General features: G+C 39.4%; 2 protein-coding genes across 5 annotated transcripts in view; one reads left to right on the forward strand and one right to left on the reverse strand.

The window, feature by feature from the left end:
• Positions 1-731: 731 nt before the first annotated feature.
• On the reverse strand, positions 732-23,731 carry DDIAS (DNA damage induced apoptosis suppressor). Of its 4 annotated transcripts, none has more exons than XM_058687634.1 (5): positions 23,496-23,605; positions 12,232-12,360; positions 6,175-6,336; positions 5,169-5,286; positions 732-3,842 (listed from the first exon to the last, which is right to left on the reverse strand). In XM_058687634.1, exons 2-5 carry the CDS (start codon positions 12,342-12,344, stop codon positions 1,263-1,265), a joined length of 2,973 nt encoding a protein of 990 aa, XP_058543617.1. In that variant the 5' UTR covers positions 12,345-12,360; positions 23,496-23,605; the 3' UTR covers positions 732-1,262. The 4 variants fall into 4 exon arrangements, with proteins under 4 accessions (XP_058543617.1, XP_058543615.1, XP_058543618.1 ...); XM_058687632.1 differs by lacking the exon at positions 23,496-23,605 and adding an exon at positions 13,948-14,179; XM_058687635.1 differs by lacking the exon at positions 23,496-23,605 and adding an exon at positions 12,708-12,728.
• PRCP (prolylcarboxypeptidase) overlaps positions 23,638-23,794 on the forward strand; it is a 141,515-nt gene continuing 141,358 nt past the window's right edge. Inside the window, exon 1 of the mRNA XM_058687637.1 lies at positions 23,638-23,697. The gene's annotated coding sequence lies outside the window, so the exon portion shown is untranslated. The remainder of the gene's footprint in view (positions 23,698-23,794) is intronic.

Below are 23,794 nucleotides of genomic sequence, written 5' to 3' on the forward strand. Positions count from 1 at the left end.
GGACAGGTGGGTAGCTATGGGTGTGGGAAGTTGAGGGAATACCAAATGAGCTCAATCTTCCCCATGATGTATGAGGTGAGGAGAGTAGTGTGGGTTGGAGGTATTAAGAGTGAAGATTTGGAATGGCCACAGTGACAAACAGCAAAGGAAGCTGACCGGACATATGTAAAAGATTTCACAGGGTGCAGCTGAGGTGCTGCTAAGGATAGTCTAGAAACTACTCATTTTTGCTCCTCTAAGCTTTTCAAGCTTATCTCCTATCATAGGACTTACCAGATGCTTACTAATTGTTTATTTTACTAGACCTTGAGTTTCTTGAGGGAACAGGCTTGACTTTCATTTTTGAGTTCCTAGCACCTAGCCCAGTGCCTGATATGTAGTGACCATTCAATAAATAGTTACTAAATAAAATAATGACAGTTTCACATTTAACTGTAAATAGTAGGTTTTTATTGACCTTTCTTATCCCCAGCCCATAAATGTTGCTGGGTTAAATTAATTCTGTACCACACTCCCATAGCAACATAAATGTTTTTAGTACCCATTAAAAACCTCTATCACTGCATTTACTGCATTGCCCTGAAATTGTGTTATATGTCTGTCTTATCCAGCAGACTAAAATCTTTTGAGATTACTGATCTGGTAGCTTTGTATCACTAACTCAGCACAGTAGTTGGCCCTAACATATAGCAGGCATTTTCTGAGATGAACAGACCAATTAAGACTTTAAGTTTTGGTTTGCAAAAGCTTTATTTCTAAATATACATGTGATTTTAACAAATACTTTTAATAAGCAAAATTAACAGTGTTACTAAAGGACAATCAACAATATAAGATAAAGTGCCAAAGTGTTTGAACAAATGTATGCTGGAAAAAACAATGGCTTTATTTTTTATTTTTATTTTTTTAAGTTTATTTATTTTTGACAAAGAGAGCACACGTGTGCACAGGAGGGGCAGGGAGAGAGGGAGACAGAGAATCCCAAGCAGGCTCTGCACCCTCAGCAAAGAGCCCAGTGTGGGGCTGGAACTCACAAAACATGAGACCATGACCCTGGTCGAAATCAAGAGAGTCAGACATTTAACCGACTGCAACACCCACGTACCCAAACAAAGGGTTTATGTTTTAAAAAGCACGACGATACCTATTTACTATTTGCCTCTGTTCAAGTTCTCAAAATGGCAAGATTGCCTTCCATACCACGGGAGCCAAGTTTCCAAACAGATTTACTTTTAAAAGTTTAGCAATTAGGTTCAGGTGACTTATGAAAATAATTCAGGAGACCAACTGCTTTTAGTCTCAGGCACAGAAGGTGGCCAATTTTTTGAAAACGGAAGGCAACATTTGACTTCTGAACAAGAATCAAGTCCCAAAACTGACTCTTTGCAAAACCAGTCTGAACTTGTGTTAAGAGTTTTCTGTTTTGTTACTCCTGCTGTAAACATGTTCTTTAACTCCTTTTTAATTAAACATTTTTCAATTCTTCGTTTGACACATTTCAGTTTCTTTCTCGGTGGTTCTTTTTGATCAGGAGAATCACAGGCAGCAGAGCATTTCCTTAGACTCAAGGCTTGGAATCCAAGCATTTCTGAAGGAAATACTTTTTTAGTGGTAGGAGGGACCCATTCATCTTCAGTTTCAAGACACTCAGCAAAAGGACTATTGTTGAAAACCTCTGGTTGTGGAATACCAGATATAACAGGGCTTCTGGATTTCTGGCTCGGTGTCCTTACATTGTTTGGACAGCTAGGGGTGGCTTGCTGTGCATCATTTTCAGAGGAAATCTTTCTTTTTTTATAGTTACCATCAAGATCCAAATAAAGGTCAGGTAAGTTTTTGAAAGCTCCTTTCATCCCATGAATTCTTGTTTGGTGGAATCCTGCAACTGGAGTTGACTGTGAACATGGAACAAAGTCTTGGCTATCTACAAAATCATATTCTGCATCTGACTGACAATGAGGTGGAGAAGAGCACGTTCTTGGACATAGAGTGGCAGACATACTTTGCAAAGACAATTTTTGTGAAAACTGGCTGGAATTCTCAGGGAGTGATCTCATTAGAAAATCAGATTCTATATGATGACTTTCTGCCAAAGATTTTCCCCACTGTAACAAAATATGCTGTGACTTTTTCATAATTTCTGTTGTGATGTCCATTTCTTTAGCATTATCATCAAAGAGATCAGCAGAAGCATCGTAGCTACCTTCGTGACCAGTAGAATAGTTCTGTGTTAAGTTATTATTGATATGTCTACAAGGCATTTCTTTCAGTGTAATTGTAGTTGTATCTGGACTACAGCCAAGAGCTTCTGAAGGATATGTAAGTTTCCTGCAAATTGTAAAACTGTCATCTTGGTTCTTTGGCCATCTACAATGTTGTTTATTTTCTAAGTTACAAAGGTCAGAAACATCATTATATCTCCTAGAACCCAAAGCTACCAACTTTTCACTCATTTCTGAAAGTGATTTTTCTCCACATCTATTGAAGTATTTGCTACTGAGACAAGAATGGTCACTCTCTGAAGTAGTGAGCTTAAGTGAAATTTCAGCCCTATGTAGTGGAATTCTGGTAGACTTCAGAGTAACTGTTGTTCCTAAACTTTTTGAAGATGGAAACAGAGCTGAGAGATAAGCATTTGATGGAAAATATTCAGAAATATCACTTCCATTACTATTTATAGAGACAACCTCTGCTGTGTTATTTAACTGTGACTCCTTTTGAACACAAGGACTTGAATTTGCTTCACAGTTGGAAAAGAAGTTATCTTTGCTACAGCTTGCCTTGACTGTTGCTTGTGATGATCTTAAAGCTACAGGTGGTGTATGCAAGGCTCCGGTAGTTCTCTGGGAAGCCACAGATAACCTGACGTGGTCTGCCTGTAATCTATCGATATTATCTAGATGACATTTCCTATTACTGGCATGTGTCTGAGTTGTAGCAATTTCACTTTCGATAACTGCCAGGAACTCGTTCAGGCTTTCAGAGAATGGCAGATCATCCCAAATCTCAGTGTCACAGTCCTGGGAACCACTAGCTATTTCTTCAAGTCTGAGTGATGAAGGTGTAAAACATGTAGATCTCTTCTGAAGGCTAGGGGGGTTATCTAAATCAAGATACTGGTCACAGGTTAGCTCATGCTGGGAATATTGATTTTTAATTTCCACTGTGCTGTGGAAGGATTTTTTATTATTTGACTCCAGGAGCTCTCGCATTTTCAAAGGGAAAAAATTAGAGTCAACAATTCCGATTTCATGACTGCTATGGACTACACTGGGCTGATCAGCTTGCAAGACAAGTTCTTCATCCAACTTCTGGGCTGTACTCTTTTTATCCATGTATGAAACAAGGCTCCAAGAACCCTGAAAGGCATCATGGCAGCTATGGGAACCAGTAGCCTCGGAAAAAGAGATGCACTTTCTGTTCTGGTGAAGAGTACCAATGGCCTTGCTTTGTTCTGAAGCTGAAAAATCATCACCTGTTAGGTGTGAAAGTGTGTAAGTGAGTTCAAGTGATGCCTGCCAGAATCTTGAAAAACTATCTCTGCCATGGGACTTGAAGAAACCAGAACTGCTGTCAGGGCCACATATGCTGCTGAGATCACTATTTGTGTGTTCTGAAGCAAGTAAGTGGCTATTTGGTGCCTGGGAGCCATCATGAAGTTTCCTGAAATAAGAAAGCTGCAAAAACTGATGGAAGTAGTCAATGACAGTGAAGCCTGCAACACCTGGGTCTGGTAGAACAATCTGGCAAGCTATTAGTGCTCTTACTTCTCTCTTGTGGTCAGAACGTTGCTTTAAGAAGTTATTGGAATCTGAAACTCGTCCATATTGGTTTCCAAAATTCTATCAAAGTAAATGAAGTTAAATGAGAATACACATTTTTTCCTTTGACTCAAAGGTGAAACAGGGACTTAACAGATTAAAACAGACACAATTACATCTCCTACTCCTATAGTTTTAATTTCTGTAGTGTTATAGGTAGAGAAGCATAAGTAATAGAAATAAACCTTGGAGTAAAGAGACTGGTTCTAACATTTACTAGTGTTGGGGCTTAGGAAAAATTATTTAACTTCTCTGAATCTTAGTTTTCTCATGTATAAATTAAGGATAAATATGCAGGACTACTGTATTATCAATAATACTTGGAAAACTATAGTGCTTAGCAAATAGTAGTTGCTCAATAAATAGTGCCTACTATTATATTTCTCATTAGTGTCCATAAACTTTGAATGTTTAAGGAAGTGTTCCCACTCATAAAGAAGGGAAAAAAAAAAAGGAAGAAGAAGAGAGGTGCTTGGTGGTGCAGTTGGTTTAGAGCCTGACTTTTGATTTTGGTTAACAATCTCACAGTTCGTGAATTTGAGCCCCACATCATCTCTGCACTGACAATGCAGAGCCTGCGTGGGATTCTCTCTCTCTGCCCCTCCCTCACTTATGTCCCTTCCTCCCTGCCCCCAACCCCACCAAGATAAATAAACTTTAATAAAAAAAAAATAAGAAAAAGAACAAGAACCATCTAAGACTTTAACAGAAAAAAAAGCTCTGTAGCTCCTAATTTACTGCTTTGAGTTTTTCTCACTGTTCAGCTATGGAATGCTCTATTCCCACTTGTGAAACCCTGAATCCAGTGTGGGCAAAATTTCCATTTGTTTCCTTTAGCATAGAGGAGACAGAAAATGATTATTCCTTTAGAGTCAGTATATTCTTGTAACTTCTACATCACTTTTGTAATTCTTTAAGGCCATTCTTCCCACTTATCCTTAAAGTAACCAATACTCAGACGCTTTGCTTTCCATGTTCGTTCCCTCCTTCTTTTACAGCTGATAGAATCAAAAAGCTAAAGAGTTGATACAAATTTTACTACAGAATTTAAACAAAATTTGGAGATGAAATAAACACCGAATATCAAAACAAAATTATGTATTCTGAATTTAAAATAAATTTGGATTTTTAAAGCTCTGAAATCTTTGAACTGGGCTCTTCTGACTTTTGAAAGAGGGAGTTGTCACATTGGTGTTTTAACAGATCATGTATAACCTATTTTTTATATATTTAAAATGTTATAGACTCTCACATTTATGACTCCTAAAAACTACTCAGAAAAGTCAAATCATTTTATTACAATGGAAATATTAAAGGAATACTAAAAAGAAAGCTAGTTTCAATTACCGTCACTCCAAAAATAAAGCTTTGTCCAATGAAGCAAATTTCAACTGCTTTAGTTAATAGGTTCTGAATTGCATCACTGTCCAGTGTTTCTGAAATTTCATTATGGTCCTGAATGTACCTTGATTGGAAAGAAAATTAAAAACGTGAAGAGAAAAAATTTGAAATTTTAACTTGCCATAAAGAAAATACAATTAGTTTGAAATGCAGTATAACCTTTTCAGTTACATGTAGGAAAAAAGTGTCTTTAAAAATAAGGCATTTTGCTCCCTCTCTAGTGTCCCATAGCCTAGAAAGCCAAAAACTATCTAGTGTATTATAAAGTAGACGCCTTCCTAGTAATCAGGCCCAGTATTTATTCCAAAAGTGGCTGTAGGAGTAGTAATGGAATCTCTAGCCCTTGTCCTCAAAGCAGAGGCAATTCTTTTCTCTTCCCTGGCAATGCAGTTTGCTCTCAACTATAAGGAAATAGAGATTTCTTCTGCCAGGGGATTGGGGGAGGAGGGTGGAAGACTGAAGGGAAGAAAAAGTTTTAATTCCTTATATATATCTTTCATATGTCTCAGGACATCTTATTAGGTCAAACTATGCAGATGAAGACACAAGGTAAGTGAGAGGAACGACAACATTTCTACCTCTGATATGCAAATATTCCCTCAATAGCTTCTTCAACCTCAAGGGACTTTAGCCACTTCAATAGTTTGAAATGGTTTGAAACAATTTTACTTTCTTATTCCGTATTTCTCCAATCTGGATTGGACTATTGTGAATTAATATTTTAACTACAGTTCAGTTGGTCTAACTAAAAGGAGCCTAGTTTAACATCACAATGTGTAATCAGAAAATAAATACCTTTCTATTTCTTTGATTATCTTTTAAAGGAACTCATGATCTGAGGTCAAGCTATCATATTTTAACTAAATGCATACTATCTTAAAAACATGTATCTTCAAATTCTACTGGTATACTGAGTAGCTAGGAAAAAAAAAAATGCTTTAAATATTCTTACCCGTGCAAAGCAGTGGCTGTAAGACCAAAAAATGCATCTAAGCAGCTCCCAAATACAGTAATGCCAAACAATTTGCTTGATTCTGCAACTTTTAAGGAAAGTTTATATCTGTAACTGGCATTTTCAGCTTTACCAGTGGAGCCACATTTTGGACAATTAGACCTGAAAGAGTGGAAGAAATAAAAAAGGATAGAGATGTTCATTAATTTTTTCTTATATTACAGGAAACAAATCTGGAAAAGATTAAAAATAATATTGTGTGTACAAATGTACTTATATAACTTATATCCTTCTTAATTTCAACCAACATCTTTTGAATCTCTATTCATAACAACTACTTTTACGATTTAAGTAACACCAAATTGATAGAAACCTGAAGAAAAACTGTGTGAGAGGAGAAAGTGGAAAAAGAGGGAGAGAGAGTGAAAGGGAAAGGAGGAAGGGAGGAACAGAGAGATTTTCTTATTGGGTAAATTATCATTAACAAATCGAGGCATATAATAAATAGTCTAGAATTGGGAGGCAAAGTAAACATTAATGAAGTGAACACCACACCAACAGAATACCTGATGTTTAATGTCTATCTTTTATTAAGAAAACAGTATCTGTGAAGAGAATAATGAATAATCTTGAAATATTTAAAAAATCTTGATACACAAAGTACCTAGTTCCATGGTCAACTGTAACTCTACTATTATGTACTAGCAGTCAGGTCTTGGGATAGTTACTAAATCCCTTAAAACCTTGATTTTCTAATCTGTAAAAATGGGGTTGAAGAATAAAATGAGACAAAATCTAAGAAAAGAAAGTAAAGAAAGGATCTAGTGCAAATCTTGCCAAATTAATAACTATTGGTCTGCTTCTTCCTCATAGTTATATTAAATACTGTGATGATTACTGTCAACTCTTAGTGTTTCCCTCCTTTCTGGTTGTTTGCAAGGTCTTACAACTGTGATAGCCATCTTTCAGGTTCTTAAATTTAGCAAAATAACCCCTTAGTACATCTTATCGTAATTGTTAATCCTAGGACTTTATTTTTGTCTCGTGTCCCTAATGATCTGGCTTCAAAATGAGTGGTAAAATGCAAATAGAAAATAATGTTAGAGATGGTTGTATAATTGATGGTTGCCAGATAGCCACTAGGGGGAGCTTAGAATACATAGTTCACAAGGTGACTATTTTGAACAGAGGTTAATCCTTTCTATAAGAAGTTACTGATTCATAATCACTAGATCTGTGCTAATTATTATCTTTTTGCCACACTGAAAATGGCTCTGTGCCAATCCATTCATCTAACCTTACCCTTATGTATTAATAATGCATTTGGGTCTAATGTAAAACTATTAGCAAATCTTAGAAAAATATGCATCAGCATTTTGCAGTTTACAAACTAAAGTGGGGGCTCTAGAGCCTACCTACTAGTCACCCCTGGCCACTACTGCTTCTCTAATTCCTACTTCCCTCTAGAAGCACCTCCTACATGGAGAATGCAATTTGAAAATCATCACTGCTCTAATTTTGGAGGTTAAAAAAAGAAAAAAGTTAACTCCATAGGACACAAACACCTATTTTGTTTGCTGTTGCTAAAGATTTGAGGTTCAATAAAATTCTTAGGGAGCAGACCTTTTGCTCTTCATTGTCTCTAAAATGTGTAAAGGCTAGAGTATAGAATTCTTCTGTCATAAATTTGCTCTTCTGTAACCGTGGGGAAATGAGAGTGAGGGGAAATGAGAGAAATCTTCCTTCCTTCCTTCCTTTCTTCCTCCCTCCCTCCCTTCTTCCTTTCTCTCTCTTTCTTTCTGAATGTGGAAGCAGGGCAGAGGGAGAGAAAGAATCTTAAGCAGGCTCCGTGTTCAGCATGGAGCCAATCACGGGGCAGGGTCCCATGACCCTGGGATCATGACCTGAGCCAAATTCAAGAGTTGGATGCTCAACCAACTCAGCCATCCAGGTGCTCCAAGAGAGTGAGGAATTTGTTTCCTGTGTTGGCTTACAAATGATTCCAAGTAAGAAAAAAGGGAAGCAGAAGTAACAGTAGAAAAGATACACACTGGAAATCACAGGGATGTATTTTTTATATAATGTCAATATAATATATAGAGACAATAGGTTATATTTCTGTGGACTATAGTTCTACATGCAAGGACCAATTGCTGTCGGTTTTATGTACCTAAACAGTTCAGTCAGAGCTCCCTTACCAGGGCTCTGGAAGGGGGTCAGTGATGTCATTCTGGATACATATTCCACCGCTAATTTGAAGGTAACTTGGTAATTAGGAATGTAGCCAGTAGTCATGTTGTTTAGGCTTGAATATGTTTCTGCCACTAACTAGATAGCTGTGGTATTTGGGGCAAGTTATTTAACTTTTCTAAGCTTTAATTTTTCTCCTCTGAAGGCTGGCATTAACAATAGCATCACCTCATAGGGCTGGTGTATTAAAAAATATAATGCTTACAAAGCTCCTAGCAAAGTACTTACGCGTATGGTAAATGTTTGTTAATGTTATCTATTATTATTACCAGACTCAAGAGGGAACAATGGCACTACTGTTCAACCTAAATTTTTGAGGCAGATTATCTTAAAAAAATTTTTTTTTTACTGTTTACTTTTGAGAAAGAGTGCAAACAGGGGAGGGGCAGAGAGAGGGGGAGACAAAGAACCGAAAGCAGGCTCCAGGCCAAGCTGTTAGCACAGAGCCCACCTTGGGGCTCAAACTTGTGAACCATGAGATCACGACCTGAGCTAAAGTTGACTGAACCACCCAGGTGCCCTGAGGCAGATTATCTTTAAAATAAATGACTTGGTAAAAAAAACATACCCCAAAACCAGTTTTAAAAATATTTCACATGTATAGACTACTGATTATGTAGCACACAATGTCCTAATAAGCATTTCATGTATCTTAACTCATTATATCCTTTATAACAACCCAATGAGGCAGATATTACCTTCCCCATTTTGAGGCCTAGATAATTCAAGTGACTTGCCCAAGGCTACAGTTTCAAGTGGCAGGGTTGGGAGTTTGGCTCCTGAAAAGGCAGTTTGGCTCCAGAGAATTATGCTTTTTAATCACCATAACATACTGCAATACGTAAAGTGTACCTATAGAAACTATCATATTGTCATTCATTCATTCAACAAACGTTTTTGTGCTTTTGTTATAAACTAGACCTTGGCCTGGATGCTGACGATTTAATGATGAATACCACAAGTGGGGTTGTTCTGAGTTTATAAATGCTACCTGAGAGAATGGCTCAATAAAAGAACAAGTGATAAGGGGATCTTCTGGAAAGATCCCTTAAAGTCTAGATGGGTGTTGGAACTGCTAATCCTTCCCCATTGAATGCTAACTAGACAGACTATTTAAGAATATTGCTGGGGGCGGAGGGGGTTGGTGCTTGGGGGCTCAGTCGATTGAGCAGGAGCATCGGACTTCCGCTCAGGTCATGATCTTATGATTCAGGGTCCCTGTCCGGCTCTGTGCTGACTGCTGAGCCTGGAGCTTGCTTTGGATTCTATATCTCCCTCTCTCTCTGCCCCTCCCCTACTCACGCTCTCTCTCTCAAAAATAAATAATCATTAAAAAAAAATTTAAAAAAAGAATATTGCTGGCATACTATTCTTCCATACTACTAAGTACTTACTATATATCCTCTATGCAGAAAAGAAAGTGTTCTTAAAAAACTCCAACCCTAACCCTTACTTGTACTTTAAAAATCAAAGAATCTTAGACTCTCAGGTATAATTGGCCTGTATCTCAGGACCACAATAAAGTATTATGTGTCAAGCACCATTCAAGCTGCTGAAAGGTAGAGATTTCTAACAGTCTCTATTCTCAAGGAATTTATTTAAAAAAATAATCTAGGTATAATGCAAAAATAAACAAACAATAAGGAAACAAAGAAAAAAACCCTATTTCTAGGGATATCCCAGAAGTGGACTAAATTTTCATCAGGATTGAGATGTACTCTCAAGAAGTTACTTTTCTCCTCTAAAGTAGAACCAATCCAAGAAAATCTTATGTCCTGGTACAGTGAATTTTTTTTTTTAATTTTTTTTTTAACGTTTTATTTTATTTTTGAGACAGAGAGAGACAGAGCATGAACAGGGGAGGAGCAGAGAGAGAGGGAAACACAGAATCTGAAACAGGCTCCAGGCTCTGAGCTGTCAGCACAGAGCCCGACGCGGGGCTCGAACTCACAGACCGTGAGATCAGGACCTGAGCTGAAGTCGGACGCTTAACCGACCAAGCCACCCAGGCGCCCCAGTGAATTTTTTTAAAAGAACTTATTATAACTAACTTTTATGTAATCTAGTCCTATAACTTATTTTTAATGTTTATTTACTTATTTTGAGAGAGAGAGAAAATGAGAGCTAGTGAGCTGGGGAGGGGCAGCTGTCAGCTCAGAGCCTGATGCAGGGCTCGATCTCACAAACTGTGAGATTGTGACCTAAGCCGAGATCAAGAATCAGACACTCAACTCACTGAGCCACCCAGATGCCCCATAGTCCCACAATTTATTAAACAAAAGTACAATTCTGTCTGTAGGCACCTTCACCTTTAGTACATTGGGCAGGCTTTTCTCTGGAATGAATTCTCCGACGATTAAGGAGCTCTGAACTCCACCTATAAGCTTTCCCACAGTTTTTACATAAAAAAGGTTTCTTTCCACTGTGAAGTCTCAGATACTGACTTCGATATGAATTCTAACTGAAGGTCTTCCTACACTCATTACACTCATAGGACATCTCCCCTGAATGAAACCTCCGATGCCAAAGAAGATGAGCACTCCACCGGAAGGACTTCCTACACTCATTACATTTGTAGGATTTCCTCTTGTATGAATTCTCTGATGTTGAATGAGGTTTGACTTCTGGTTGAAGGTTTTCCCACAGTTGCTACACTTACAGCATTTTTCTCCAGAATGAATTGTCTCGTGGATATACGGTGTGAGTGATAAATGAAGACTTTACCACATTCACTACATTTATGGTCTTCCCTGTGGGAGTTTTCTTATGAGTGAAAATCATCTGCCTGAAGCATTTCTCCTGGACAGGGGACCGCCTCGTTCTCTCCACTTCGGGATTTCTCTGTTGCTGCTCTAAAGTGCTCTCAACTTCAGAGGTAGCTTCAAAAGTAGAGGTGCCAGTGGTGAGTTTTTCTGAGAACACCTGTGATTCTACTTTGTAATGAGTGGTTGTGGCAGTGATCCTTTGTCCCTGGACTGTGTGTCATCTTCACTCATTGGGAAAGGCCGAGTCTCCTGAGATTCACACTGGAACTGGGTCTCCTTAGACTGGAGTTGGATGCTTGGTGCCTCCTGGGCTGCTCCCAGAGGTGCCTTCTCCTCCCATGGCTCTTCTTGTACAGGTCCATGTGTAGGGCCTAGGATCTGGAGGTGATCAGGCACCACCTGGTTTGCATGGAACCAAAACTTCCAAGAGACCATCCTCAGAGTAAGCCCGAGGGGAAGGAAGAGTAGCTTGAATCTTGTTCAGGGCTTTGAAGGCAGAAAAGACACAGAGAAACACACACTAACTGCTCCACCTGGCCTGAGAGAGATCTGAACTTGGCAACTCCCCCTCTACTGTTGCTTCTCTGTCCAGCCTAAAGACCAATGCTCTGGCTCCCCTAACGGATCACATGTCTCCTTCTCACCTATAGTCCTGGCTCACCAAGTCCTTTCTGTAAATGCTCTAGCACAGTTAGTTTCCTTTCCACTTTTGGGATGGTTTCTGGTATGATGGATGTAAACCTTACTTGCCCTTGAGTCGTAGGAAATCTATAGTGTACACATGTATTTCCTCTCATGCTTACAGACTTTACTTTTTTTTTTTTTAAGTTTATTTATTTATTTTGAGACAGAGAGAGAGCAGAAGGGAAGGGACAGAGGTGGGGGCAAAAGAGAGGATCCTAAGCAAGCTCCGTGCTGTCAGTGCAGAGCCTGACACAGGGGTTGAAATCATGAACCGTGAGATCATTACCTGAGCCAACGTCAAGAGTCGACGCTTAACAGACTGAACCACCCAGGGCGCTGCCACAGGCTTTATTTTTACCTTTTGGAGACCAGGATTAGTCGAGAGAAGCACTTCTGACATGATGGATAGATAAAACTGGAATTCTGGAGAGCAAGAACTGAGGCAAGAAGAAATCTTCTCCCTCCATTCATGTGTTCTTACTGTGTCCTACAAAACAAAATAGCCATGGGATGATTGGCAAATCTTTAACTGTATGTACATAATTCATCTCTTAGGAAAACAACTTAGCCTCCACTGTAAAGTGAATAGATAGATGGCTTTTGTGGTTAAGTGCCAATGTATTGGAAAACTCATTTTATTTTTCTGCCTAATTAAAACTATTAATAGTAAGAAAACAAGATTTAAAACAAAGTAGCTCAAACAAATATTCTGTTTTTTAATAAATGCTGCATCCCAGTAACCAGGAAAGATATCATTTAGACCTTTTCACATATTTAAAAGAGCTGTAAGAGCTTGTTTCTTCAATTAATAGGAAGGAACTTAAAGAAACTTACATGATTCTTTTAAAGAATCTAAATTGGTAAATGGTTCTTTTTGGCTGAAAAAAAATCGCCTTATTAGATTTCGGTGTATATATTTTACACAGCCTAATGAAAAAAAAAAGATAATTCTGATTCTGCAAACAGAAAAATAAAAATGTTACATGGTCAAGAGAGTACAAAGTACTTTAAGATCCTTGTATAAAACACTCAGAGAAGCAGAACAGTAAAATAGCAATGGTCTCCTCTTTTTAAAAATTCAAATGTTGGTTTATCAAAAATTTAAAAATTGATTAGCTTGGGGCCCCTGGGTGGCTCAGCCGGTTGAGCGACTGCCTCTTGATTTTGGCTCAAGTCATGCTCTCGTGGTTCGTGGGATCAAGCCCTGTGTCGGGCTCTGCACTGACAGCACAGAGCCTGCTTGGGATTCTCTCTCTCTCAAAATAAATAAACTTAAAAAAAATTTTTTAAACGGATTAGCTTATTCAAAGCATGTTTAAGATAGAGCTGCATCAATACATTTTCATTTGTAAACATATGGCAAAAGGTTTCAATTTCTGAAAATGGGTGGAACTGTTTCTGTGACTGGCATCAGCAAATTCAAACAAAGTGATACTGATTCTATCAATCAAATATTTCTGTGAAAATAAAACCTTGCCATCTAGGCAGTAAGATGAAAACCTGCAAAGATGAAACATAAAGGGGCGCCTGGCGGCGCAGTCAGTAGAGCATGCAACTCTTGATCTCAGGGTCATGAGTTTGAGCCCCATATCGGGCATGGAGCCTACTTAAAAATAAAAAGATGAAACATAAAGGGATTTATATAAATCACTGACCTATGTTATTAAAGGGAGCATAGAAAAAAGAAAAAATCTAATCTTAATTCTTTGTTGTTAATCCTTGTTTTGGGACCTTTAGGATAATGTGAGCAGTAAGGTTTTATCATAAGCAGATATGTAGTCCCAGATTTGGTTGTCCTCTTAGGTCACAAGGCAATCTCTAAGGGCAAAGTAGAGTAGGTGAATGGGCTACAAGGGGAAGGCAGAAAGGTCACAGAATACTGAATTAGTGCTCTTAACCTCAAGTTCCTTTCCAACACAACAAATGATAGAATGTAAGTCAGCAAAGGTATCTTCCCTCTAAATCTCCTCTAAAATCCAGTTTGGGGTAGAGTGTAACACGGTGGTACACCTATCTGTGAGCTATGGGAGATAAAGTAAGGCACAGCTCCCTCCTGAAAAATGTTGTCTCTTACCTGCTTAAAATGATGCTATTTAGATTGAAGCCACAGTTCCTTACAATGGTCTATGAGGCTCTTGGTCATTTAGCCTTACCTCCTTGACCTCACCCTGTACCACACTCCCTCTTAATCTCTGCATGCTAGCCTTTTTTCTGCTCCTCAAACACACCAAACAATTTCTCTTCCCAGAAGCTTCTGAGAAGAGTAATCTGTAACTCTAATGTTACCCCTGAGAGAGCCCCACATTATTTCAAGTAGACTCACCAGCTTTCCTCTTAGCTTCTATGACATCACCCATTTTATTCCTTCATAGAACTAATGTTGCTTGTGATATATCCAACCATGAAAATGCATATATTATCTTACTTATTTTTGTTTGTTCTACCCCTACTAGTCTGAAAGTTCCTTGAAGAAAGGGATGTAGTCTAACTTGTGTTCTACTATATATCTCCAGTGCTCAGAATATATTATACTCTCAATATTCACTGAATAGAAAACTATAAGCAGAATTTTGCAATTTAAGAAAAAATTTCATGATAGTAGATATATGCAATATAACAGAATTTCCTTTTTCATTTAAAGCTCCATTTAAAAAGCCTCCCTCTGGGGCACCTAGGTGTCTGAGCCGGTTAAGCTTCTGACTATTGATTTCAGCTCAGGTCATTATCTCTTGGTTGGTGGGATAAAGCCCCATGTCAGGCTCTGTGCTGACAGCATGGAGCCTGCTTGGGATTCTCTCTCTGCCCCACTACCCTCCAAATAAATAAACTTAAAAAATACAAAAGGCTTCCTCTTTTAACAAAAAGATGGCTTTTCTTTTTTTTCTGCATCTTATACTACTGTACTTCTATAGTCCTACCGTCTGTTTTGTCTACTCTAATCATTTCTATTTGGATTTATTCTCCCAAATACCTTTTCTCTTGATTCTCTCTCGTTCTTTATGTGTCAGTAATCTATGCTAAAGAGAACACATCCCTTGTTCTCTTCTCAACCCTCCAACATTTCCCTATTACAATATGTTTTACATTTCTCTGCCTTTGCTTCTTTTCATTCTTCCCTCTAAAATGTTCTTTCATTTTCCTGGCTAATGCTTATTCTTCTTTAAGAGTCTTCTCAGGGGCTTTCATCTCCAGGAAGCTTCTCAGGTTAAGGACCCTACTTTTTTCCACATCATAGTAAACTTACCTGTTTAATGTTTTTTGCTGGAAACCAGTGTAAGATCTTAGAGGGACCATCTCATTATATCCCCAGGGCCAAGCTCAAAAACTGTCAATCTGAACTTCAGCTGTTAACTTTCTTCTTGATGTTTAGCTTTCCTTTACCTACGCCAGTTTTGCCATATACCACTAAATACACAATTTTACCAAATCACAAAATAATCTCTCATTTATATAGAGAGTGCACAGAATAGTTTCACATATAATACCTTATTTAAAACTTATTTTATTTATTTTTTTTCCAGAAACATGCAAAATTTTAGTTTTCTGTCATGTTTTGACATTGATACAGGTTTGTTTAGAAATAGCAGCATTTTTTAATTCATCCTAGCATTTTTTTTAATCCTGCTCAGTCTTTGATGCATGAAAGTTTCAAATAATTTTAATATGCATTTTCTTCTATTCTCTTATCAGTTTTTGTAAGGAAATTTGGATTATTGATTTTTTTTTTAATATATGAAATTTAAAAAACTTATTTTAATCATCCACATTATATCCTCATTTCCATTGTTCCCCTTAATTGTGGTCAAATTATGAGCAGAGACTATCTTTTTTAGGGCTCTAAAATAGAATTTTAGGGGCACTTAGGTGGCTTAGTCAATTAAGGGTCTGACTCGATTTTGGTTCAGGTCACTACCTTATGGTAAGATCGAGCTCTGCAATGGGTGTGGGGCTTGCTTAAGATGCTCTTCCTCTTCCTTTGCCCCTCCCTCGCTCACGCTCTCTCAAAAAAATTCTAGACATAAAAAAAGATTCTCTGGGTTTGCTGGGTGGCTCAGTTGGTGAAGTGTCCAACTTCAGCTCAGGTCATGACCTCATGATTCATGAATTCAAGCCCCACATTGGACTCAGTGCTGATAGTGCAGGGGTTGCTTGGGATTTTGTCTACCTCTTTCTCTGCCCCTCCCCTGCTCATGCTTGCTCTTTCTCAAAATAAATAAACTTAAAAAAAAAAAAAAGATTCTTTCTCTCACAAAAAAATAAAACAAAATATTGTACCACAACTATACGGGCATTCATCAGATCATATTCTTAGACAAACTGTTATCAAATTCAAACCTTAGGAAATAGAATAAACCTTAAAAGATAACTAACTAGGACACTGTGCTGTTGTAGGGAAAACAATGAAAAGATGTTTACTGTCTAATCGGGCAGACAGCTCACCAACAAATGAAAAACACAAGCAGAAATATTTGGGTTATTTCTAAATTCACTGTGCAAGCACTAATTGCTAGATTTTAAAAGTAAAATTCATTAAATTATATTTATGTAAGGGTTTATTGCCCTCTAGTGGATCAAATATGTATGTCTAAAAAACTACAGTATTTACAAATTACTGGCAAAATGAAAAAGGTCATTAAACTATTTTTACTATTTATGTTTCACCTGGTAAACTTCAGAAATGGAAAGAAGGCTTCTCATTAATTGTCTGGTGGACAAAAATGCATTAAGATCCTTTCAGGCAGTCACTGTTAGTTATTCCTTTTGCTGTTTTTATAGTATTTCCTTCAGGACACTTGTTATCTAGTTGGTCTTATCTCTCTACTATTTGGCTTGTATTGTGGTAAATTCATGTTTGACGGAGAACTGAATGAAGCATCAGGAATAAATATATACTAAAGTTATGAAACCTTATGATAGACTTGGGAACAATTTCATATTTAGTACCTCTTGCTTTTGATAAGGATGGTGATATAGCATTACAGTTCTTTCAGCTCCAGCACAGCCAGAAAACCATATTCTAATACAACTTGTCAATTTTTTATTGTGCAGCTGCTAAATACCAGGTACTGGGGATAATATAAGTGATGGGCAAAACAGACAATAATCACATAAAAAACTTAACTGAATTTTAACATAGTAAACTCTATAAAAAAAACTAGGGGCTCCTGGGTCACTTCGTTAAGCATCTGACTCTTGATGTCGGCTCAAGTCATTATCCCAGGGTTGTAGGTTCAAGCCCTGCATTGTCCTCCTCACTGAACATGAAGCCTGCTTGGGATTTTCTCACTCTCTCTCTCTCTCTCTCCCCTGCTCACATGCTCCCTCTCTTAAAAAAAAAAAAAAAAGGACATAATGCTATGAGAAAATATAACAAGGAGACTTTTCTAGTCTTAGCTTGGAGGAGTGGGGAGACAGGAAAATAAGCAAACACATAATCTTTGTTTGAAAAGCATTTTGGGGGCACCTGGGTGCATCAATCAGTAAAGTGGCCGACTCTTGATTTTGGCTCAGGTCATGACATGGTTAGTGGGATCAAGCCCCACACTGGGTCCACAGTAACAGTGTAGAACCTGCTTGGGATTCTCACTAGCCCCTCTGCCACTCATGTGCACTTGCATGCTCTCTCTCTGAAAATAAACTTAAAAAAAAAAAAGGTATTTTGAAAATGCATTACATTTATACTTTTAAAAACCAATAAACATAAAACCCAATAAATATAAAAAAACACTAGGTAGGGAACTCAGCAATAACATATAAAGCAAATCTTGGGTCCTCTCAATCTCTCATACATAAAAGTAGAAACAAGGAGGGGTGCCTGGGTGGTTCATCTATTGAGAATCCGACTCCCGGTTTCAGCTCAGGTCATGATCTCGTGGTTCGTTGCCTTGAGCCCTGAGTTGGGCTCCGTGCTGGCAATTCAGAGCCTGCTTGGATCCCCTCTCTCTCCCTCTCTCTGCCCCTCCCCCTTGCGTGTGCATGTGTGCTTGCGCTCTCTCTCTCTCAAAATAAATAAAGAAACTTTATAAAAATGCTCTGGAATACCTGCTTTCTTTCTTTCTAGTCAAGCTATATGAGAATATAAACCATATCCAAACATGCTTTACTAATTTGCCATGAAAAATTATAATCACAGGGGACACATCTTAAGCCCATATTTTCTTTTGGGTATAACTGTAGGTCAAGCCAAATTATAAAGAGAAAGTTGCTTGAAGAGGGGGCATTACGTGAATCAAATATTTTAATGGAATCAGGCTAATACAGCTGATGAATCTTTTTCACACGAGAGATGGTTTTGACAATGGGCCCAGATACATAAATCATTGATTACCATCCATTTTCATACTAGCCAAGTGGTTCTCAAACTTTAGTGTGCCTCAGAATCACCTAGAAGGCCTAATAAAATGGACTTCTGGGACCCAATTTGAGTTTGACTCAGTAAATCTGGGAGGAGGACCAGAGAATTTGTATGTCTCACAAGTTCTCAGATAATGTTTATGCTGCCTAGGCTTGAAAATCACTGGCTAGCCACTGAGGCCATCGGATAGTGAACAACACTTGTGATTAACATGGTTATAGTTAAATCGTAAAGCCTGAGAGCATTACAGTATCTTTCATATTACTTTGTAAATCTTTGCTCTAATTTATTATCTGGGGACCCTTCAGCTTACCTCCTTCACTATCAATTTCCTAGAAAGCAGCTTAATATGAAAAACCATGCTCCTAGCCCCTACATACACACACACACTAACATACTTTTTTTCTCCTCTGGGCTAACCTAGAAAATCAGAATAATTTTTTTAAACATGTTTATGTATTTTTGAGAGAGAAAGAGCACACAAGCAGGGTAGGGGCAGAGAGAGGGAGACAGAGGATCCGAAGTGGGCTCTGCGCTGAGAGCAGAGCCCAAAGCAGGGTTCATGCTCACAAACCTCAAGATCATGACCTCAGCCGAAGTCAGATGCTTAACTGACTGAGTCACCCAGGTGCCCCTACAGTAATTCTTATTAAACGTTAGATCTTGGAGAAAAATTTAATTAAGTGTTTAATATTGCTGGGGACACAAATTCCTGTCTCATTCAAGGTCCTTTTACCTAGACTAAGAATCAAATTGACATGAGACTGGTTAACAAGAAATCAAATTTATTTTTTTTTTTTAATTTTTTTTTTCAACGTTTTTTATTTATTTTTGGGACAGAGAGAGACAGAGCATGAACGGGGGAGGGGCAGAGAGAGAGGGAGACACAGAATCGGAAACAGGCTCCAGGCTCTGAGCCATCAGCCCAGAGCCCGACGCGGGGCTCGAACTCACAGACCGCGAGATCGTGACCTGGCTGAAGTCAGACGCTTAACCGACTGCGCCACCCAGGCGCCCCTAGAAATCAAATTTAATACATGCATACGTACAGGAATCCACACAGACATGGAAATTCCAAAGACAGTCAAGCAAAATGAGGTATACTGTATATGTCACCCTGAACTAAGGAGAAGTGGGTAGAGGAAGTACAAAGCTTTTCCTGAATCTGCTGGATTTTGATTGTTTTTTAACTCAAAAGAATCTTCATGTCAAAGAGGCCCATCATGGGGCAGCTTCCATACTCCCCAAACTGTTCTTGCTTTGCAAGAAAACCTGTCACTTTGCTGCTCTCAGATTTCCTGTTTCATACTATATAGGCCAAGAGGCCTCACCTATGGAAGGGTGGCTATTTTGAGCTGTTTACTTAAAACTATCTAAAGGTCACCCCCAAGGGCACATTGTCTAATTTTTCTAAAAGTAGTCATAACAAATCCTTGAGAAATGATTTACTGACAGTAACATGAAAATTCTAGAAAGGGATAAGAGAAGGCAGGAGACGGAAAATTAAACAAAAAACAAAGAAAGAAAACCTCTTTTGTTTGGAGAAGTATTGGTGAAAAATACTTTTATTAATTTTTTTAAGTTGATTTATTTATTTTGAGAGAGAGAGAGAGAGAGAGAGAGAGAGAGAGAGAGAGAGAAAGAGAATGCCAAGCAGGTTCAGTGCTATCAGTATAGAGCCTGATATGGGGCTTGAACTCAGGAACTGTGAGATCAGGACCTGAGCCAAAATCAAGAGTTGGCTGGTTGGCTGCTTACCTAACTGGGCCACTCAGGAGCCCCAGTGAAAAATACTTTTAATTTTTTTTTAACATTTATTTATTTTTGAGAGACAGGCAGAGCGTGAGCAGGGGAGGGGCAAAGAGAGAGGGAGACACAGAATCAGAAGCAGGCTCCAGGCTCCGAGGCTGTCAGCACAGAGCCTGACACAGGGCTCGAACCCACAAACCGTGAGATCATGACCTGAGCCGAAGTCAGACGCTCAACTGACTGAGCCACCCAGGCGCCCCCAAAATACTTTTAAAATACTACCCAAGAGGGGCGGCTGGTTGGCTCAGTCCATAGAGCATACAACTTTTTTTTTTTAATGTTTATTTTTGATAGCACGCTTGAGTTGGGGAGGGACAGAGAACAAGGGAGACACGATCTGAAGCAGGCTCTGTGCTGACAGCAGCGAGCCCGATGCAGGTCTTGAATTCACAAACTGTGAGATTATGATCTGAGCCAACGCTCACCGTCAAGCCACTCAGGCACCCCAAGCATGCAACTCTTTTTTTTTTTTTTTAACGTTTATTTATTTTTGAGACACAGAGAGACAGAGCATGAACAGGGGAGGGGCAGAGAGACAGAGGGAGACACAGAATCAGAAGCAGGCTCCAGGCTCTGAGCCATCAGCCCAGAGCCCGACGCGGGGCTCGAACTCACGGACCGTGAGATCGTGACCTGAGCTGAAGTCGGACGCTTAACCGACTGAGCCACCCAGGCGCCCCAGCATGCAACTCTTAATCTCAGGACACCCAAGTTCAAGTTCCACACTGGGTATGGGGCCTACTTAAAAGAAAAAACCCAAAACAACAACAAAAAACTCAAAACACTATCCAAGAATATCTTAGTACAACACAGTCTGTCTAATGAATTTATGATACATGCAGTACTATTCTAGGGATGGGAAAGGGGGCAGTTACAGATAGAAAATACAGGCTCTAGTGTTCAAGAAATTTATAAGGTACATATAATATCTGCAAGATCCAGATTTCCACATCTCAACAGCTTACCAGAGAGCCAACTATTTTGATATTTCATAGACATCTCAAGTAAAAAAGGTAAAAAAGCTGAATTCTTAGTTTCCTCTCAAACTGCTTTGTAGAAGCTACTTTTAGACAACAGTCTTGAGCAATGGAACGTTAGAGCAAGGCAAAAAGGCGCACAGTGACCACCTGGCTGAATACAGACAGGACCGTCAGGTGACCCACCTCAAAATATCCGTAGGCCCTAACAGACCAATGGACCAGTTACCAAAAAAGGGAAAATTCCATTCGAAGCCACACCTCCTCATCTTCTCCCTTTAAAAATGGCCCCCCAACCCCCACTGCCTTGAGGCAGATGGTCTCTCCTTTGCTGTCCTGCCCACTGCTCCCTTGTGGTGTATTCAATAAACTTCTATCTCCTTTGTTCTGCCTTGGATGAATCCTTTCGCCACCTGCACTGCGCCACCGGCTTCTATGCGATTATCTCCCCACATTTGGGGGCCGCCATCCGATCTGACAGACATCACATTCTTTTCTTACAATTTTCTTCATCTCACCAAATGATACTACTCTCCAACCAGTTAAGTCAGGTCAAATACCTACGAGTCATCTTTCATTTATTTTTCCCTCAAATCCCACATTATACCCATCAGTGTGTCCTTGGATCTATTTCCATATCTAAAAACCATCATCTACTTTCCCTCCCTTATATTCTGCCACCAACTTAATCCAAACCACCATCACCTGCTTCTGCTGCTGCATTAACCTAACCACGTGATCTGGTCCCTGCCCATCTCTCCAGACTCATCACCTGTTCTTTCTGAATATATTCCAGCAACACTGGTCTTTTCTTAGGTTCTTGAACACTCAAATGCCAAGCTCTTTCCTGCCTCTAGGCCTTTGCACAACCTATTCACTCTGGAATTTTCTTCCTTTTCTCTATTGCGTGGGTGGATCATTCTCACCTTTTAAGCCTTGTAAACTGTCCACTCCTCTGTTAAAAAGAAAATCAGATCCCAAATGGAGTCACTTAGGCAGAGTCCCCAAACCAGGGCTTAATATCTAAATCTAACTGTAGTTTCAACCTTCCCCAGAAATGTAGTCTTAACTAGTCACTAAGGAATTTTCTGATCTGTGCCGACACCGGGCTCTCTCCCTCCTACAAAGGTAATCTGTATAAGATTCCTCGCTCTCCCCCCTGAGGGAAAGTGACCTTGCCTGGAACAATCCTTTTTTTTTTTTTTTGTAATAATTTTCTTGCCTCACTCCCTTCCTATAAAAACCTTCCATTTTGTACAACTCTTCAGAGCTCCCTTCTACTTGCTAGATAAGAGGCTGCCTGAATCATTTAATAAAGCTAATTCATTTTCAAATTTACTTGGCTGAATTGTTTTTTAAGACCTCAGGGAGGCCTTCCCAGACCAACCTAACTCCATCAGATTCCCCTGTTATCCTTAACTCCCTGCATAAAAGGTTTAAGTTCCATTAGGTGAAGAATCTAACTTCTTTACCATTGTAATCTCAGGGCCTACCAATTCTTGGCAGAGGGAGGCACATACAACTATCTATGGAATAACTACTGGGTATTTTGTGACCCAATCTTGCAGGGCAGTAAAGCCTCCCTGACTGAAAAGGCTTAATAAACTGAGACTTAAAGAAGAGGTAAGAATTGGCTACGTTGGGGATGGGGTTAGAAGAGGTCTGCAGGTGAGATGGGAATGTGCATTTGAGGAACTCAAAAAAGGCATTTCGTAGGACTGGAGCCTAGAGTGGTGAAAAACAAAGAGAGGTAGGCAAAGGCTAGGTGAGAAGGGCCCTGTAAAACATGTGAAGGAGTTTAGACTTAAACCTGAGGGCAAATAGGAAGCAAGGAAAGGCTTTAAAGGGGGGGGGGGGGTGCCCTGATCAGATCTGATTTACATATAGCCTGGCAATATGGAGACTGGATTGGAAAGTAACATGATTGACAGAAGACTCGCTGGGAGGCTGATGACTTAAGTGGCGAGAACTTTAAGGATTTGAGATATTTAAGAGGCTGGTAATGAGTGGCTGGATAGGAGATAAGGAAGGAGTCTAGAAAATTGCTAGTTTCTGGTTTGAGCACACTGGTCACTTAAGCGAAGCACTTTTCCCTCCAGGTCGTCAAAGAGGTTTGGAAAAGACTCCCTTTCCGTACGTATTACTCGTCATAGCAGCCTGCTAAAACCATATCTCTGAGCACCTCAAAAGCTGGAGTAGTACTTTTCCTCTTCGTATTACCGGTTCCAGACACTCCCCCGTAACTAGCTCGATGGCCCAGTAAATGTTGAGTAAACGTTCGCTGAGCGGTTATCAACAGCACTAAAATTTAAATGACCGACCTTTTTACTCTTTACCCTCCCGACCACTGTTTTACGGAAAAGACTAACTCCCGAAGAAACAAAATAGAATGCTGTAAGTCTCATTTATAACGACAATGAAGGCTTCGTTAGGGGCCTCATCCTTTGCGCGCCCCGTGACTCTCTCCCCACAGCTCCTCACCTGAGACACAGAACCGAGACCTGCCCGGGCAACGCTCGTTGGCGCAGGCCACCAGGACTCAGCGACCAGCCAAGCGCCTTGAATCGAATCTCCCGCGTCCTTTTCCGCAGGAAGTGACGCTTTGGCCTTGGTCCCTCAGAGCCAATCAGAAGAAGGCGCCGCAGAGGGTGGAGATTGAACACTGCGTTCTGTGAGCATTCGGGTACGACCATTTTCATCGAATTGGGGGTAGAGAGACAGGGTTTGGCGAATGTTCTTCCCTGACTGGTGGGGTAGTGGCACAGTCTATAAAGCTGGTT

This window comes from Neofelis nebulosa, chromosome 10, assembly GCF_028018385.1.
Source record: "Neofelis nebulosa isolate mNeoNeb1 chromosome 10, mNeoNeb1.pri, whole genome shotgun sequence".
In the NCBI taxonomy this organism is placed as follows: Eukaryota; Metazoa; Chordata; class Mammalia; order Carnivora; family Felidae; genus Neofelis; species Neofelis nebulosa.